The sequence below is a fragment of the Mus musculus genome, chromosome 6 (assembly GCF_000001635.26).
Source record: "Mus musculus strain C57BL/6J chromosome 6, GRCm38.p6 C57BL/6J".
NCBI classification, from domain to species: Eukaryota; Metazoa; Chordata; class Mammalia; order Rodentia; family Muridae; genus Mus; species Mus musculus.
Genome location: NC_000072.6, coordinates 36,511,692 through 36,529,403, shown reverse-complemented (window position 1 = coordinate 36,529,403; position 17,712 = coordinate 36,511,692). Strand labels below are relative to the sequence as shown.

General features: G+C 38.6%; 1 protein-coding gene across 4 annotated transcripts in view; it reads right to left on the bottom strand.

The window, feature by feature from the left end:
* Positions 1 to 765: 765 nt before the first annotated feature.
* Positions 766 to 17,712, bottom strand: part of Chrm2 (cholinergic receptor, muscarinic 2, cardiac) — a 140,648-nt gene continuing 123,701 nt past the window's right edge. For 3 of the 4 annotated variants that reach the window (XM_030255394.1, XM_030255393.1, XM_006506136.3), the window contains one exon: positions 766 to 6,234. In XM_030255394.1, the coding sequence (XP_030111254.1) occupies positions 4,794 to 6,194 (1,401 nt within the window). In that variant the 5' untranslated portion in view covers positions 6,195 to 6,234 and the 3' untranslated portion in view covers positions 766 to 4,793. The remainder of the gene's footprint in view (positions 6,235 to 17,712) is intronic. The other variant, NM_203491.3, reaches the window with a different exon arrangement.

Genomic DNA, 17,712 nt, shown 5'->3' with positions numbered 1-17,712 from the left:
TTTAATTGTGTCCTACTGGGTAAAGCTGAGTGAGTGGATAGACATCAAAGAAAGTCCTGGGAGACTAATGAAACTAAAATTAATTGAAATAATCTCTACCAATACATGGCTTGCTGTCTATACTGTAATAGTAACCTTAATCCTTGATATATATATATATATATACATATATATATATATATGTATGTGTGTGTGTGTGTATGTGTATTTCACATTCAAATGTATTTCTTGAGATTACCCAGCCAGTATTCCTTTATCATAATAAACTATAATAAGCTATAGGCCATAGGAATGTTCTGCATATTATAGCTACTGAAATGGTCAATAAAGAAAGGAAATAGATTGCTTGTGGAGAAAATTTAGACATCAGAAACAAACCATCTATTTTATAATTTCATTGAGAACGCTGTGATTTTGTAGTTCATTGAAGATTTCTGGCATGCTATGGAGAGGGCGCTATATTGTTGAACCCATGCTGAAAAATATGCTTTATGAAGCACATTGCCCGAACCCTTTTTCACCTCGTTTGTCAAAGGAAAAGACAACATTCTGAAGGTCGTCCTTTCTTCCAGTGTGATTATTTTTCATTTCAATAAAACTCAGTTAATTTGGAAGAGAGTGCAAGTCTGTGAGAATGGGTTAGTTGCAGGCTCATCAGGCAATCAGACAGGAGATCAACACAGCTGTGGGGCCCACAGCAGCTGGGAAGGATCTCGGAGAAGGCCTGTCAGGCACAGGAAAAGAAATCATGTCTGTCACATGGGCTGATACCAGCAAGATTTATTAATTTATTCCTCCAAAAGATCTCTAAAATCAGTGTCAGACACTCAAAGATGATAAATCAGTTGAATATTAATGTGAATAGGAGTTTGGCTGTTCTTAAATCTCTTCCTTCGATGCAAAATATGATCTTCTTTTAAAATGGTTTTGCCCATTAAATCTACTCTTATTCCTAAGAAGCAACATATATGCCAGAGTGTCTGTTACAATTTTGTGTATAATATATTTATTTGCATACAGAAATATTTATTTCTATTATACATTTTATTTTATTTATATAATATATATATGAAGCATACAGCATATCATTGGAAGGTATATTAAATATACACAGAGTTCATGCTACAGCGTGCACCCTTTTAAGAGAAGCCTAATGGAAAGGCATGGCGTTGTATATACATGCTGAGGATACATGTCTCATCCAGCTGGGGGTGCCTTCCTACTCTATTTGTATCACCAGTGTTATGGTTGTTGGTGAAGATATCAAATTGGAAAGGGGAGCAACAGTGGATGAACTAAATACAAGAAAATAAAAGTTGGCTGCATTGGTAAATAACTATTGGTATTATTTTGAAATCTAATTCCCTCTCATGCCATCATTTCTTCTGGATCAAACAGCATCAAGTAAGCAAAAAGCAGAAGGAAGTACGATTCAGGATACCATATATCAAGCCACATGGTTTATCTTATCCTTTGTAGCTTACTATATTGGCGACCTTGTCCCAATACTTGGGATATGCCATTAACATAATCATGACTTGGTCATGAGGCAATCATTTATTTACTCTAGAAGTGAGCTGGCTCCTCTTTTTTATATTCTTAATCTTCTTTTTGTAATCCCACTCTGGGATATTTACATTATTGCTATGAGGAGAAAAAAAAACCATAAAGGCTTGACAGCTTCTGACAGTTCTAGTGAAAGCAGAGAAGATGAGTCATACTGTTTCTTTAAAGGGCTCTTCATTAATTTGAAAAGAAAAGAAATGATGCTTCCAGTAGAAACTGATCAGACTAGAAGCAGTGATGTTCACGGACAAAGCCATAGCCTCTCAAGTAGGGGCTGTGATTCCATAGCCAGGCATTGGTTATGCTGCAGTGCTCTAGGTGTGTGGAAGCTGCTGGTTTCCATAGGTGTGGTCTGTGCTCTTATCTGTAAATTTCAAATCTAAATTAATGCAGGAGAATTGATGATAGCCTCTGAGTTAGTGAGCTTTGCTCACAGGAAAGCAAGCTGCATTAATCTTTTCTGTTTGTTTGTTTAAATGATGGAGGGTTATTAAAGGAATCTTCAGAGATCCCTTAATATAAACTAGTCTTTCTCAGTCCTGGTATCACTGCCATTTTGAGCCAAATCATTGGGAGGGGGGAGCATAGCTTGTGCATTCAAAACTCCTTCTTATTAGACACAAATGCCTATTCCATGTTGTGACCATCAAAATGGCCCTACTTATCACTAAGTATCCATAGGGTAGAAATTGCCTCTGCGTGTGAGTCATTAAAAACAAAGCAAAACTAGCAACAGTAAAGAATGATCATTGAATACATTCTCCCTCCAAACTTGCCAATGTCCCCCCCTTTTTTTTCTGATTCTTTTGGAAATTTTCCATGGTATGTTAGACAACCTTCACTTTCTTCTTGAACTTGACAGTTTCTCTTTTAAGATGTGGTAGCTGTGGCAAATTGCTAGGCACAGAAAGAATCAAGGAAAGATTACAGTAGAACAAGACAAAGATTAGCTCATGGTGGATTGGGCTTAAAGCAAACAGAGAATGAATCCTGGCCTCCCAATGGTGGCCATGTCTGTATCACATAGCATATAATACAGATTGATAACATTTCTTACAGGAAAGCAAGAAATCAATTGGAGTGAAGTTTTCTCCACTCAATTAGTTGAATAAACAACACAAAAATAAATGTGATCTTAAATTTCAAAATTTACATTTTAGTAATTCTGAACTAAGGGAACTACATCAACTAATTAATAGACTAAATTAACCTGAACCGAACTCATGTTTACATATAGGAGATTTTGGAGTTAAAACTAACTGAAATTACTCAAACAGTAAGTTCTGTTCCTAAAGAATAAATACATATATTGTTAGCAACTTGCTTCTTGCTAGCTTACAATGTTGCTGTTGCTGCTGTCCTATCCTTTATCACCCACTTGCTGAGATGTTCCTGACATGCAGTCAGACAAAAGAACTCTGGTAGCTCTGAGGACTACACGCTGTTGAACCTGCCTTGCAATACTCATGGAATGGCGGAGGAGGAATCAGAGCACACAGTGAAAATCTGAACTTTATAACAGAATTTATAACTTTAATTCCTATCTACTAGGCCCACACTTAGAAAATCTGATTGAAATACCATAACATAATGGAAGAAATTATATGAAGACAAAAATCTAACTAGTTCATGTAGATTGGTGTAATTCTGCATTTATTTTAGAGTGTCAAGTGTGGATTTTCTATACTCACATTATATGTTTAGTGTTACCCTTTAATAATCATTTTTTGTGACAGCTAGTTGTGGTTATATTAGACTGTGGGAAATGGCATGTCCAGAATCACATGTATTCTTCCATCAGATTATGCAGGCATATCTTGACTCTGTTTGGTTTTTTCATTATATTCAAGCCACAAAGATTAATATAACTCTCCTGATTAGTGAAATTTGAAGCAATATAATCTTACAGAGATTTGACGACAACTGGAAGAACATGAAACAGGTAGTATTAGTAAATATTTTTGCATGACCCATTTCCCCACCCCATGTCTTAGTATGATTATAGAAAACTTCATTTGAATATAATTTGAGTACCATCTGCTAACAGACATTGAATATAAGGTCTTTTCCTCTTGGGGTTGACACAGTAAACTAATTGAGACTCCAAATGAGAAAACCAACATCATATTCCTGCTGACAAAGTCAGGAGTTCATGTTGTACACATTAACATTGTGCACACAGGTCAGGCAGGTTCAAGTTCAAACAGATCGCCCTTCTGACCTTCTGTCTTCTCATCTCAAACTTCATCTTGCCTCAGTGAACTTTCTCCAGCTAGAATGACCATTTTTCTAATGTGATTAAAAATTAAGTTTAAATGACTTTGGTTTCCCAAGCATATTTATGTCTTAGGCAGACTACATTGTTAAAATGGATTAGTTGAGAAGTCACATGGGTAAAAATTTTCCACACAAAGGAACTCAAGTGAGTGAAATCCTTACAGGTTGTACACCATCAAAGAGTACATCGACACAGTGGGGAGTGGCAGAGTGTCCATTTTCATGGGTGACTCTGGCCAGATTTAGAAGTCCTGCAGATACTATCCATATACAATATAAAACCAGGAACTACAAAAATAGTAGAAAAAAATAGTATGGCCTAGTTGGGCTTTTGCTGTTTTGTTTTCTTGCTTTTCATGATGGGAAAGGAAGAGAGGAGAAATGAACAGTGATTCCATTAAAACCCTTCAGATCAGCGCACAGCATTGCCGGGAATATGTTCGGGGCTCTCCATACCATCTCTGCATCCTATTAGATTTTCTTTCTTCTTATCTCTCATTGTATAGTGCCTGCTTCTTTGTGTTTAGGTCTCCGTGTTAGCATGTAATGCGCCATTTCTTTCTCATCACCACGCGGGGGAATAACAGAAAGAAACAACAAACTAACAAGGTTACTCTTCTTGTGCAGAGACATGAAATTGTAGATTCTGAAGCCCTTCTCCCAAGAGAGCAGGAGGCAGTAGAGATTGTTCCTTAGATCTGCAATTTCAGCGTGTCTCTTTCATTGTCTCGGTGCGCCTAAACGGACAGGGTTTATACGGTGAAGGTTATTTATTTATTTATTTTTCAAACTGGAGCATAGGTACAATAAGAGTGTCTCTCTAAAACCCCTTAATTGCACGTTGTAGTAAGATTGTAAAGTGCAAGGGCAGATCACTATAAACACAGCTTTCTTGTCCCTGTTCTTCCCCAAGACACACTCGACCACATTTCTTCTTTTGAAAAGGTCTTTTACCTTGTAGCGCCTATGTTCTTGTAATGACACATAAGGAGGTGCTTAAAAGTCTTTTTGAAGGTGGCGTTACAAAGTGCATAGCAGGCAGGGTTGATGGTGCTATTAATGTAACAGAGCCAGTAGCCAATTGTCCACACTGTATTGGGGATGCAGGGTGCACAGAAGGTATTGATGAGCACCATGACATTGTATGGCGCCCACGTGATGATGAAAGCCAACAGGATAGCCAAGATTGTCCTGGTCACTTTCTTTTCCCGGGATGGAGGAGGCTTCTTTTTGGCAGGCTGCTTGGTCATCTTCACAATTTTGCGGGCTACAATGTTCTGCTTTTCATCACCATTCTGACCTGACGATCCCACTAGTTCTACTGTGGTACTTGTTGGTGTGCATGCGTCACCCTTTTGGGTCTTGGTGACAATTTTGATGCATGTCTGCCTAGAGTTGTCATCTTTGGAGTGGCCCAGGGAAGTGGAAACCGTGTTTTCATCCTGGGTTATCTCATCATCTCTCATGTTGGAGGCCACGGCACTGACAGACGTGGAGTCGTTGGAGCTTTCTTTCTCCTCCCCCTGAACGCAGTTTTCAGTCCCACCGTCCCGCGGAGCCTTGCCATTCTGGATCTTGTTGTGCTCCAGGCCACCATCACCACCAGGCATGTTGTTGTTGTTTGGCTTTACAATTCTTCCTTGCACTAGACTCGGAGACACCGGGTCTTGGTTGGCCACTGGTTCCTTCTTTTCTTTCTTTATTCTGCTCTTGCTCGCCCGGGATATGTGCCAATAGAGCACAGTCATGATGATGACAGGCAGATAGAAAGCCGCAATGGCAGTGCCAAAGGTGACGGCAGCGTTGGAAAAGAACTGAATGTAGCACTCCCCGTCTTCCACAGTCCTTACCCCTACGATGAACTGCCAGAAGAGAATGGCTGGGGCCCAGAGGATGAAGGAAAGAACCCACGCAGCTGCAATCATCATGCCTGCCATTTTTGTGGTCCGCTTAACTGGGTAGGTTAGAGGTTTTGTGACACAGAAGTATCTATCAAAGCTGATGATGAGAAGATTCATAACGGAGGCATTGCTGACAACATAGTCCAAGGCTAGCCAAAGGTCGCACACTACAGGTCCCAAAGGCCAGTAGCCAATCACAGTGTAGAGGGTATACAAGTTCATGGAGAAAACACCTATGATGAGGTCAGCACAGGCCAGGCTGAACAAGAAGTAATTGTTGACAGTCTGAAGGTGGCGGTTGACTTTAATGGAAACCATGACTAGAATGTTCCCAATGATGGTCACCAGACTGAGGGATCCAGCCACAAGGACAATAAATACCACTTCAAATGTCTTGTAAGGACTGGTAATAGCCAAACCATTGTTCGAGGAGTTAGTTGAGTTATTCATTTTGTGTTCAGTAGTCAAGTGGCCAAAGAAACATTTAAACCTGCAGGGAAATAGAATGAAGTTAACAAATGTAATATAAATATTGTGTTGAAACACATAAATTTTCTTCCTTTTGGAAAACTTCCCAGTCCCTTTTCTGTGTCCTGAATATATACTGTAACAGATCTGACCACCCAAGAGGCAAAGACTATAGATGGAAGATTGAAATGGCTTAATGGCTGATGATGAATTCATGATTCAATTACACAATGAGTGTCTCCATATACAGACACGAGTGTCTGTGTATCTGCCTGCTTGCTTATATCACCATATCTTTATGAGTTGAAATGACTAAACCAAGTACATAGTTAAAATTTTTAAAAACAACTATAAACTTCTGGATTTGAAAGAAATAATAAATCCGGGAGAAATAAAATATGAAAACAGAAGACAAAATTGAATGTGTGAGTTTTATAGTCAGTAACACCTTTATGGCAGACTGAGCCTTTTCCTTATTAAAATTAATGAAGGTAACGATAAGAAAGACAAAGTACTAACCAATGCACCCAACCAAAGTAAATTTGTTTTTCTCAATTTTGTTTTACAATTGTAGTCCATCTTCTCTTGACAGTACAATTTCTAAAATTCCATACCTTATAAAAGAACTATCATTTACTATTGGTAAGACTGATATGATTATATGAAAACAATTTTCTAAATGTTTTCTTTGTTTCAAGCCATTATTAAATCTATTGTTTTACTATTCTTTGACAGATCTTTCATTGTGCTGAAAAGGAAGCTATAGACCAAAAAGTTGCAGAAAGTAATCTAGAATCACTTTTAAGTCAGTGGATAGGCAGGCTACAATTCTTTTCTTTCCTTTTCTTTACAAATACTATGAGTTATTTTTCAATAAAAAATCATAAAAGAATATGCAGCCTTAGGTCTCTTGGATACACATTTTCTCAGTAAGTATTAAGGGCTATAGAAAGTCTTTGTAATATATTATATCACTACCCTTGCAGAAAGAAGAAAGCTGAGATAATAAGAGTTTAAGGAACTTATTGCTAGGACAGTGAGTAATAATTTATAGCTAAAATCAGCACTTTACCAAAGGCCTTTCTATTGTTTTATTTTGTTTTGTTTTGTTTTGTTTTAAGATAATCTTCCTTGGCCTCCCTTTTGTTTTGTGGGGCTGCACTTAATGAGAGATTCCTGAGGAGCACCACAATGACGTCCTATATAGAGAGGTTGCCAGTCAAGGCAGATAGTTTACTGAATCTGGGATCCTTATCCGGACTGAACACTGAAAACTCTATGAGATGTGAACTATAGTGACGATTGCAACTCAGGAATTTTTAGAGATACCCTGCTAGTCTGTGACAGTACTGGTGTGACAATGGGAAACATGCCATTTAGAAGCTAGGACAAGTATTTGAAGCAGGGACATCCTCTTTTCCAACAGGATGTGCTGATTATGTGGGGGCTGTTGTTCTTTTATGAGATAGTAGCTGGCTTCCACCACTTTCTCATCACTTCTTTTCTCCAATTTTCTGGGGTCACTAAAGCAAATACGATTAGATCACAAATGAAGAAGATGCTCACAATGGAGATGAACTTCAAAGCACTCATGTTCGTATGATAAATGTGTTATGTAGTATTGTACACTTTAGTTTAAATCAAGGTCCTGGGAGTATTTTGGAAGCATGAGAACAACTTGTCTTCACCTAGTTTCTTTGTATACATAGCAGAGAGGAACATACACCGTTCTATGTTTTCTTCATCAAGTTTGAGTATGTACTATGAAGAAGTATGTACTAGATTGGAAGGGTGGAGTTAGGGGGGAGGCACTGGCTTCAACTGGGTTTTAGAACTTGAGGCCCACAACTATGCATTAGACAGACTAGTAGCTCACACACACGCACACACACACACACACACACACACACATACACATAATGTGAACACTCAAGGCCCTAAATCTCCTAATCAATAGTTCACATGGAAGAAATACAAATGGATACTAAATATCTGGAAAGAAAGTGTTGAACATCCTTAGCCAGAGAAATGCAAATTAAAACTACTTTGAGAGTCTATCTCACACCATGCATTAGCTACGTAGTTCTGGGTTTGTGGCTAAAATTCTATGAAATGTACTTTCCTTTATCTCAAACTCTCTCTTTTTTTCTTTTAGAGTTGTAGCAAGGATTGAAGTGATATTATGCCCCTGAGTGATAGTCTATAAAGGCTACGGATGAAACATGTGCTATTAATATTTAAATCTGCAAAGCAGATGTAAATTGATCACCTCTCTTAACCTTTCATAATAGTTAACAGAAAAGAATGTATCAATGTGTGTCAGAGCTATGTATGAGTGGGAAGATGTGGGATGAATAAAGTAGTGAAAGTAGTAAATTCTCACTATCAATGATAGCAAATTGTCAACAATAGTGTTATAAAAAAATCATCACAAGGTCATTCAGTGTATTTTGAGCATAATTACTCTTCAGAATCAAAGAGTAAAATTACTTAAGATTCAAATCAGTGGCACTCTATGCAGACTCTGTTACAAATGAATAACCATCCTTTATCTAAAAAATACCCCCTTTGGCTGAAACCATGTGCAAACACCAGTGACCTGTCAGAGTAAGCCTGGTATTCAGATATCAAGTTGGGTCCTTGATTAATACAAAAGTTTGCACATTACGTATGGACAAGGACTGTATCTCTGGGGGGAGATATCAATATTAAAGCTGTGTAGAGCCCAACACAGGAAAAAATGTGGAGTTTATAGTTCTAAACATTTTTCTAAAATCGATCTTTACAAAATGTGTGTGGGAGGGGTGTAAATGGAGGCAGAGAAACATCAGTGCTAGAGTGCCTTCTTAGCATGTGAAAGACTCAGGTTTCCATGACAAAGGAACACACACATATACACACACACACATGCACACACACACACATACACACACACACATGCACATACACACACATACACACACACACACATGCACACATACACAGGCATATGTCCATATATGTATGTACACCTACAGGAACATGCATGTACAAACGCACACACATGTAAACACACACGTGCATAGCCAGTGTATCACACAACAGCATTCACTCAGTGTCACTAGAGTTCTAAATATTAACACCAAGTTTTTTAATTGTTATGGAGAAAATTAAAATTCTGATATGTAGTAGACTGTGAGGGCTAATTAGATAATACAGATGGGACTTATGCTTGGGTAGAGCAGAACTCCAGAGGTGTATGTGGAAGCACTTACAAAGCTGTGTCCAGGTAGAATGTGCTACATGAATTGATCAACATGCGAGCAGGCTAAGCACTACAAATTTTTACATGCTATTTCCTATGATTCTTATGACCCTAAGAAGTGTTATTCCAGATGTTCCATTTGTAAAGTTGACATTGGCCAGTGGCTTTGAGAGGTCCCTCTGTATTGTATTTGTCTTCAGGTTTACCTGACATCTGTAATTTCATTATTTCTATGACGTCCCACCTTGACATGGAAACTGCACACTATCAAGCATTTTAGATGAATAAAAAGAAAGTCAGGGAAACTTAATCTGTGGACTGCTGATAGAGGGAGGATGTGTTTTCTGAAGCCCTGATTCAGTCATATGTGTTCACCCCTAAACACACGAACATACAAGCAACATTAAAGGCATTCAGGAGAGAGATAAACAATAATAATTACAGAAGGAGAGGTCATGGGTTTGAGAGCCGGGTAGGAGAGTACAATGTATGTACAATGTATGTATGTTTAGTATATATGAGGGATAAATATCATAGTATGTTCCAAGATGCTTAAAATTTTGTCTTAACAATGTTATAGTATACATAAGACTTTCAACCCAAAATTCTATTGTAGAAAATATAAAAATTATAAGGTTGACTTAGCAGGGCAATAGAAAAAGTATCAGAATGGCATGGAGACAAGGTTTCTCCCACCAAAGGATTAGTGGGTGATAATATGAAAAAGTTAATTTTTTTGTCTTAAGAATGAGATACAGTATTTTTACCTGTGTTATCATTGATTAAAATGGAAATGAAGCTTATTCATTTCGATGTTTTGTGTTATTTATCAACATATACTCTGTCTGTTAATCTGCTAAATGATATTAAAATGCAACTTTTACTTCGTAACATGAATTGTAGAAGATAATCCAAAATCTGCTTTAGGTCTTTGCAATACTTACTTAATCCCACTAATTAATGAATAGCATTGGTACTGATGCTAAGTACACTTTCTCCCACCAGAACTGTTAGAGACCAAATAAGTATTGTTTTTGTTTTGTTTTGTTTTTGTTTTTTTGTTTTGTTTTGTTTTGTTTTTTTAAAAGGCAAAGAAGAGCTGAGGAAACATTTATTCCAAGAAGTGTTAGGGAGCAAAGCCCTTGTTCTGTGAGAAGCATTCTGTTTACACAGTTTGATATTGATGCAATCAATGGTCACATGGTTTGTTTCTCTCTTATGTATTGTTAACTTTTGGTCACACAGACATGGAACACATTTCTGCTCCCCACCCCCCAACCCCCTTCAATCTGATTTCCCTTTGAACCAAGACATTGTGAGTCAGAGTGGGTGCCCATCCTTCTGTCCTTCCTCACCAGCTCCTGCATCTAACTGCAGCTGCAGGTGCAGTGGGAATGGCCACAGGGAGGAGCAAAGGCCCTGTTTCTCTTTGTTCCAAAATACCTTCTGAAGCCCTGGGAGGAGCAGATCCTCAAATGGTGTCACAGGCTGTGGGGGTGGAAGCAGAGAATGATGGAAACCCAAAGAAAATAGGGCATGTTCTCTTCCACAGGGGATTTCTAATCTAGGAGAGACAGAGGAAGCTGACGAGACTCACCTGCTACCTACAAGGCTGGACAGATGTGGGGCCAATCGCCAAGGCTAAGGCTTTAGGAGGAAGGTTGGCCAAAATGGAGCAAAATAAGCATGGTGGATCTCTGGGACCACTTCCCTAAATACCCTCTGCTCATCCCTTTCCCACTGTTTCCTCCCTCTCCTTCATGATGCCAGACTCATCCTTGCAGGACTCTGGGCCACCATATTTTTCTCAGTAAAGAACGGCCATCAATGGGAGGAGAGGCCCTTGGTCTTGTGAAGATCATATGCCTCGGTACAGGGGAATGCCAGGGCCAGGAAGCAGGAGTGGGTAGGTTGGGGAGCAGGGCGGGAGGAGGGTATAGGGGACTTTCAGGATAGCATTTGAAATGTAAAGGAAGAAAATATCTAATAAAAAAAAAGTGAAAAAAAAAGAACACGATAGTGGTGTTAAGCCACTGCTCTATGACTTTGATTTCAGTGTGTGAAGGTTCAGAAAACAGTAAGAAGAATCACACACTCATTTACCCACACAGACTTGACATGTTATTTAAAATAAAATGTGTCGAAAATATTCTCGAAGAAATGTGAGTTTTTCTCATTTAGGAAACTGTCGTTCAAAATGGTAGACTTTGCCAGCGATGCATTATATAATATTTTGAATTAAAAAAAAATTCCACACTGAAAACATACTATAGTTTCAAGCTGTTCCTTTTAGATCCATGGGTATTATCATAGAGATGTTAAAAAACAAAACAAGCAAAACACATTACCACCACCACCAACAAAACAGCCAATGGCAGGAGAGTGAATGTAGCTGAAACAGCACTCTGATTCTCCAGTCAGTGCACATAGAATTCATGAATTCTCTCAATGTGAAAAACATCAGGATTATGCACAAGCCTACTGCAGGGTAAACATGCTGGCTGTTTTGGCTGCCTGTCAAACGTAATACTATTCTTAGTGATTCTGGGACAAGCTTCCAGTCCATGTCAGCCACACTGCCGTTTCCTTCTTCAAAACACAATGTAAACACCACTTACCCTAGAAAAGTGCCATGACTAACAGGGAAAAGAGTGGTAGCCACGATTTCACTAGGATCTGAGCTTTCCCACCTCTCGCAGCTCACGTTTTAGTTATTATTCACACGGTGTTCCTCCTGACACAGTGGAAAGGGGGTCTGGATACGCATAAGCCCATTGAAACCAGAGAATGCTTACGTTTGTTATCGGACATTCGTTGTTAATGTCATCATTGTTATTGTGGTTTGCTTGGTTGGTTTGGTTTACCGAGACAGGGTTTCTCTGTGGAACAGAGCCCTATCTGTCCTGGATTTGCTTTATAGACCAGGCTGGCCTTGAACTCATAGAGACTCATCTGCCTCTGCTTCCAAAGAGCTGTGATTAAAGGCATGCACCACCATGCTCAGCTTGGTTTTTAAGCTTTAAAATCATATCTCTGTGAGTCAGGAAGCACACTGACTCCTGCACTGAATTCAACAGCACTCTGAGGAGCATGAGGGCTGTAGGCTTACGTTTTGCCTGGGTTTTCTCCTTTTGGAGAAAGTGCAACTCCTTTATAGTAAAATGCATGGGCCTAGAGCTACAGCATGAGACATGTATTACACTGAGAACCCCGATCAAACATCCAATCAGAGGCAACCCCGTGAAACAAAAGAGAAAATGGACCACGGGCCACAGAGCTGCCTGTGATTTCACAGCTGTATCTGTGTCTTTCTCTCTGTTTTTAAGAAGCAGGAACTGTGTAGCTGGCTTTTTAAATTTTGTTCTTGTGGTGTTCATTCCCCCAGCCCCTGAAGTTGGCAGGCTGCTAGTTTAATAGCACTAAATTAGTTAATTCATTGCTGTGAATTAAAAATGCGAATCAAATTTGCAGAGGAATTGAGGCTTGTTATAACCCTGATAGAAAATTCTGGAATGAAAGCTGCTGCTCTCAAGAAGCTGAGCAAAACCAAACAGTGTCCCCTATAGGGAGAATTTTCCAGGGTGTATATGCCTTCCATTGGGAGATGAGGAGAGCATGTGCCACCATGTTACTTTGGGTTGTAGCTGAAGGACACACCTGATGGGAGGTAAGAGGGAGCTGCATTTGTGAGTAGTGTGAAATGTTTATGTTGCCCTGGAGGACCATGGCAACTAGGATGAGAATAAATGGGATCAGGAGTTGTGCCCAGAGTAAGTAATTCACACACAAGTGAAATTCCCTCCGAGTATATGGAAAATTCAGGCAGCACAGTTTGAAAATAACTGGATAGAGATTAAGACACTCAGTTTACTTAGGAGTATATTTATTATGGGTCTGTCTCAGTGTACATGGCCCATGAAGGAAAAAAAAAAAAAAAAAACCTTACCCATCAATGTAATACATTGCTCTTTCTAGAATAAAAAAAAAAAAGTGCTTTTCTATGGAAAATGCAAATGAGTAGATTTTGTTTTATAGGCATGGCTTTAATGGTTACTATCATTTGAGGCACAGAAATGTACAGCAGATAGGTATCATCTCTCTTCTGGCTAACATCTCTAGAATAGAGATTGCTCTGGCTGTGTGGAGCCCAGAGAGTTGAATTCACCTCCAAAAGATCCAACTTGTGAGACTTCCCACTCTTCAGTGACACAAATAACACCTGCCTCATAGCCTTATGATTCATACCAGAGTCAATGGGGCTATAAAAATCCAATAGTAATGAAGTATACAAAGTGATGGGCAGCAACTATTTTTATTGTTTCTAATCCAAACACAGAATGATTGTTTCCCCAGAGCCTGATTGCAGCCTATTTCTAGAACTCTGAGAAATGACCACAGCGTTATCTCACTAAAACTTGAAGTCCAAGAGCATTGAGAAGATTAAAATTTTCACTAAATGATGGAATAGCAATTCAGATGAGGGGACACGAAAAACTGACTTGAGTCAGCAAAGATTCGTGTCTCTGAAGCACTAATTTAGAGTCCCAATAGAAAGCAAGTTGGAAAGAAAGAAGTTTGTGTCTGAAACCAGAGCAAGCTCCTAAGTGCTTGAAATAAAACCATTTCTTGTTTACAACCTTGGGCAACCACAGCAATAAAAGTGTATAATAGAATGCGCCATCCTCTGGTGCTCCTTCTCCTTTTTCTCTGATGCCCTTCCCTTTCCTTTGACTTCAGTTTAAAAATCACTTAAATATGTAAGTGTTTCTTTTTTGCATGCAGACTCTGTTGGTTTTACTAATTTTCACAGTTCTGGGGATTGAAGGCAGGGCCCTGTGCATACTAAGCAAGAGGTCTCTCATTGAGTTGAACCCACAACTCTTTCACCTCCATTTTTTCCAAACACTCTTTGACTTCACGTCTTTCTGGAAGCCCAAACTTTGTACTCATCAACACAGAGCAGTAACCTACACCTTTCCCTAAGAGACAAGTTTGGTGGTAACTGAGCCCAGTGTGAAAAATATGACAGAAATGACACTTGTTTTCTTGAACTGCACCATCTGGGCTTGGAAGTAGGCCAGACACAACTGGTTTGCAGTCACCTTCTTCATGCCATGTAGCAAATGCTTGCTGAAATTTGAGCAGTTTATGAAAGGGATAATTGTACATGCCTTTAGTTTCACCATACAGGAGGCAAAGGCAGGCAGATCTCTGTGATTTCAAAACCAGCCTCACTAACATAAGGAGTTATTGGCCATCCAGAGTTACATAGCGAGACCAAACAAACGAACAAACAAACAAACAAACCAAACTTTGAGCAAGTCACGTATAGGCACTGAAGTACAATTTCCATTCATTCATAAACAATGCATGACAAGGAAAGATCACCCAATATAGGATGGCAAATAGGTGAGAACTAATGTTCAAGACTGGTAGAAAGCAAGCTTTTAACTGCGGCATCTTATCGGTAGACCAGGTTTAGTATGAGTTGTTTACTGAGATGAGACTGAAATATGCTTAGCTTGACATATATATATATATATATATATATATAAAGTTTGTAATTACTTAATCTGTGGCACATCTCAAGATGGTAGGGAATAAGCTAGGGGATTTGGCCCCTGAATCTTTGCCCAACCACTGTGTAAATGCATGTATGATGTGTTTACATGATAAGTATTCTCTGAGTTGGAAAGCAAGGGTGGGTTTTCTGTTCCTATAAAGGCTATCAGAGAGGGAATCTTCTGAGGAAGGATTGGTACAACATGACAGCCTGCTACAGAAAGGGAACTTTCAGGCCACACAGCTGGTCTTCTGTAAGCAGCACCCCAACATGAAGAACGCCATGGCTTTAGTGCACCTTTACTTTTAAGGGAGACAATAGCAAAGGTTCTGCTTATCCAGCTATGGGAGGTGCCAGAAAGGGTTAGCTGTTCACTTTGTTAGGGTGACACAACTCTCCTGCAACTTCTATTTATGGATAGCTGTGATGTGTTTGTGGATGGGATACTTAAAGCTTTAGCTTAGCAAACCCTAAAAAAGAAGCCTATCTCATTTTTGGGGGGAGGGGATTGGGCAAGTGATCTGTTGAAACCTTTTTTTTTCTTATCTAATTGGTCTAATAGATATATAGTAAATAAATGTACCATTCACAGATTTTTCACAGAACATAATGCAGTAGGCTCCATGCAGGTACTCATTAAGTAGTCATTATGATTGAATTGATTATAATTTAAAAGGTGGTTCTCATAGGCAAATATAGCACAACAAGAAGTAACATAAAAGAATGAAGATCCCAGTTTGTACTGTTCCCCAAACATAAGAAAACAATTTGAATAATTTTTCATGAGTAAAATCAATTTCTTATTCTCTCATACACTTCTATTCAATGTCATATTTTTAAAAAATCCACTTTCATGTCAAGCATCTAGGTTCCTATGCTGGTATCATCTTTCTTAGGATGTGAATATTGGTAACTAATGTAACTAATATATTCTTAAGCAAGATGTCTGGAGGCTATGACAGTGAATCTCTTTTTAAAATCATACCTGTAGATCCAAGAAAGATTATTTGATAATCTTTAACTTATATTTTATTTCAAAAGAGTGTTCTCTAGAGAAGTTAATCTTTCTGATGGAGTAAGAAATAAAATTTAGCCCCTTGCACATTTTGATTGAACTCAATACTAAAAGCTTGCTTTGGCCATATCACCAATGAAGAATTGTTCTACCTTCCCCAGCAGTTTTCAACTACAAATTAAGAAAATATTAAAATTATGATGCTCAGGATATGATTTATGAATAAGGATAAATTAACTCAGAAATCATAGTTAACAGTCATTGGAGGTGCTATTTTCAATTAAAGAACTCTTCAAAAATCATTCCAGTTGTCAGTTTTACTCACTGAAGGGAAATACCTTGTATCAGGAATAAAGAACATCCTTACTAGTGATAGTGGTTTGGGAGAGGAGGGCAGTCTTAGGACTTCTCTTTCTCATATTTCTGTAGTCAGTCCAGTTGGATGAAGACACAAGTCTTTGTCTTCAATGTCCATTCACTGTCTACCCTATCCATAGTTTATGTGGCTTGCATGAGGTGCCATTGACTGTTTAAAGCCACTCTACAGACACCTTTGCCAGATATCTGTGTCCATGTTATTCTTCCAGGATCATTATAAGAAACTTCGCATTGTTTATGATATAATGCTTTTAAAGCATTAAATGGCAATACTCTAAGGACAAGAAGCATAGCCTATTGATTTTTTTTCCATCTGAGTCCTCGTTTTATTTTATTTTTAAATATTTTTTATTATTACGTATTTTCCTCAATTACATTTAGAATGCTATCCCAAAAGTCCCCCATACCCTCCCCCCGCCCCACTTCCTTACCCACCCATTCCCATTTTTTGGCCCTGGCATTCCCCTGTACTGGAGCATATAAAGTGCAGCTAGATTGCAGCTGAGTTCCACTAGCAAGAGAAGGGTTACAGATCCAGCACCAATAGCTATTGTGAACTAAGAATTTCCACCATCAGCAGCTATACCTTGACAAAGACAGCACCCACTTAAACTCAGTCTGTCTTCATGTATGATTCATGAATGGCCAGTAAAGTGGGAATATTCACCCAAAATGCTCTCAAGATAGATTCAATGGTGGGTCATCTCATTTTTATCCTATTTAGAACTGCATAGGCTTATAGATTGAAGTCTGATTATACACACATTGTTTTTCTTACTCCTCTCATTCTTATTCCACACATACTCTCCTTCCTTCCTTCCTTCCTTCCTTCCTTCCTTCCTTCCTTCCTTCCTTCCTTCCTTCCTTCCTTCCTTCCTTTCTTCCTTCCTTCCTTTCCTTTCTTTTCTATCCATTTATTTATTTGTTTATTTTTTAATTAGGTATTTTATTCATTTACATTTCAAATGCTATCCCAAAAGTCCCCTAGGCTGAGAAAGAAATTAGGGAAACAACACCCTTCATAATAGTCACAAATAATATAAAATATCTTGGCGTGACTCTAAGGAAGTGAAAGATCTGTATGATAAGAACTTCAAGTCTCTGAAGAAAGAAATTAAAGAAGATCTCAGAAGATGGAAAGATCTCTCATGCTCATGGATTGGCAGGATCAATATAGTAAAAATGGCTGTCTTACCAAAAGCAATCTACAGATTCAATGCAATCCCCATCAAAATTCCAACATTCATTTATTTATAAACCACTAGATTCTTTTAATGCTGCCCATATGTGCAAGGGTGTG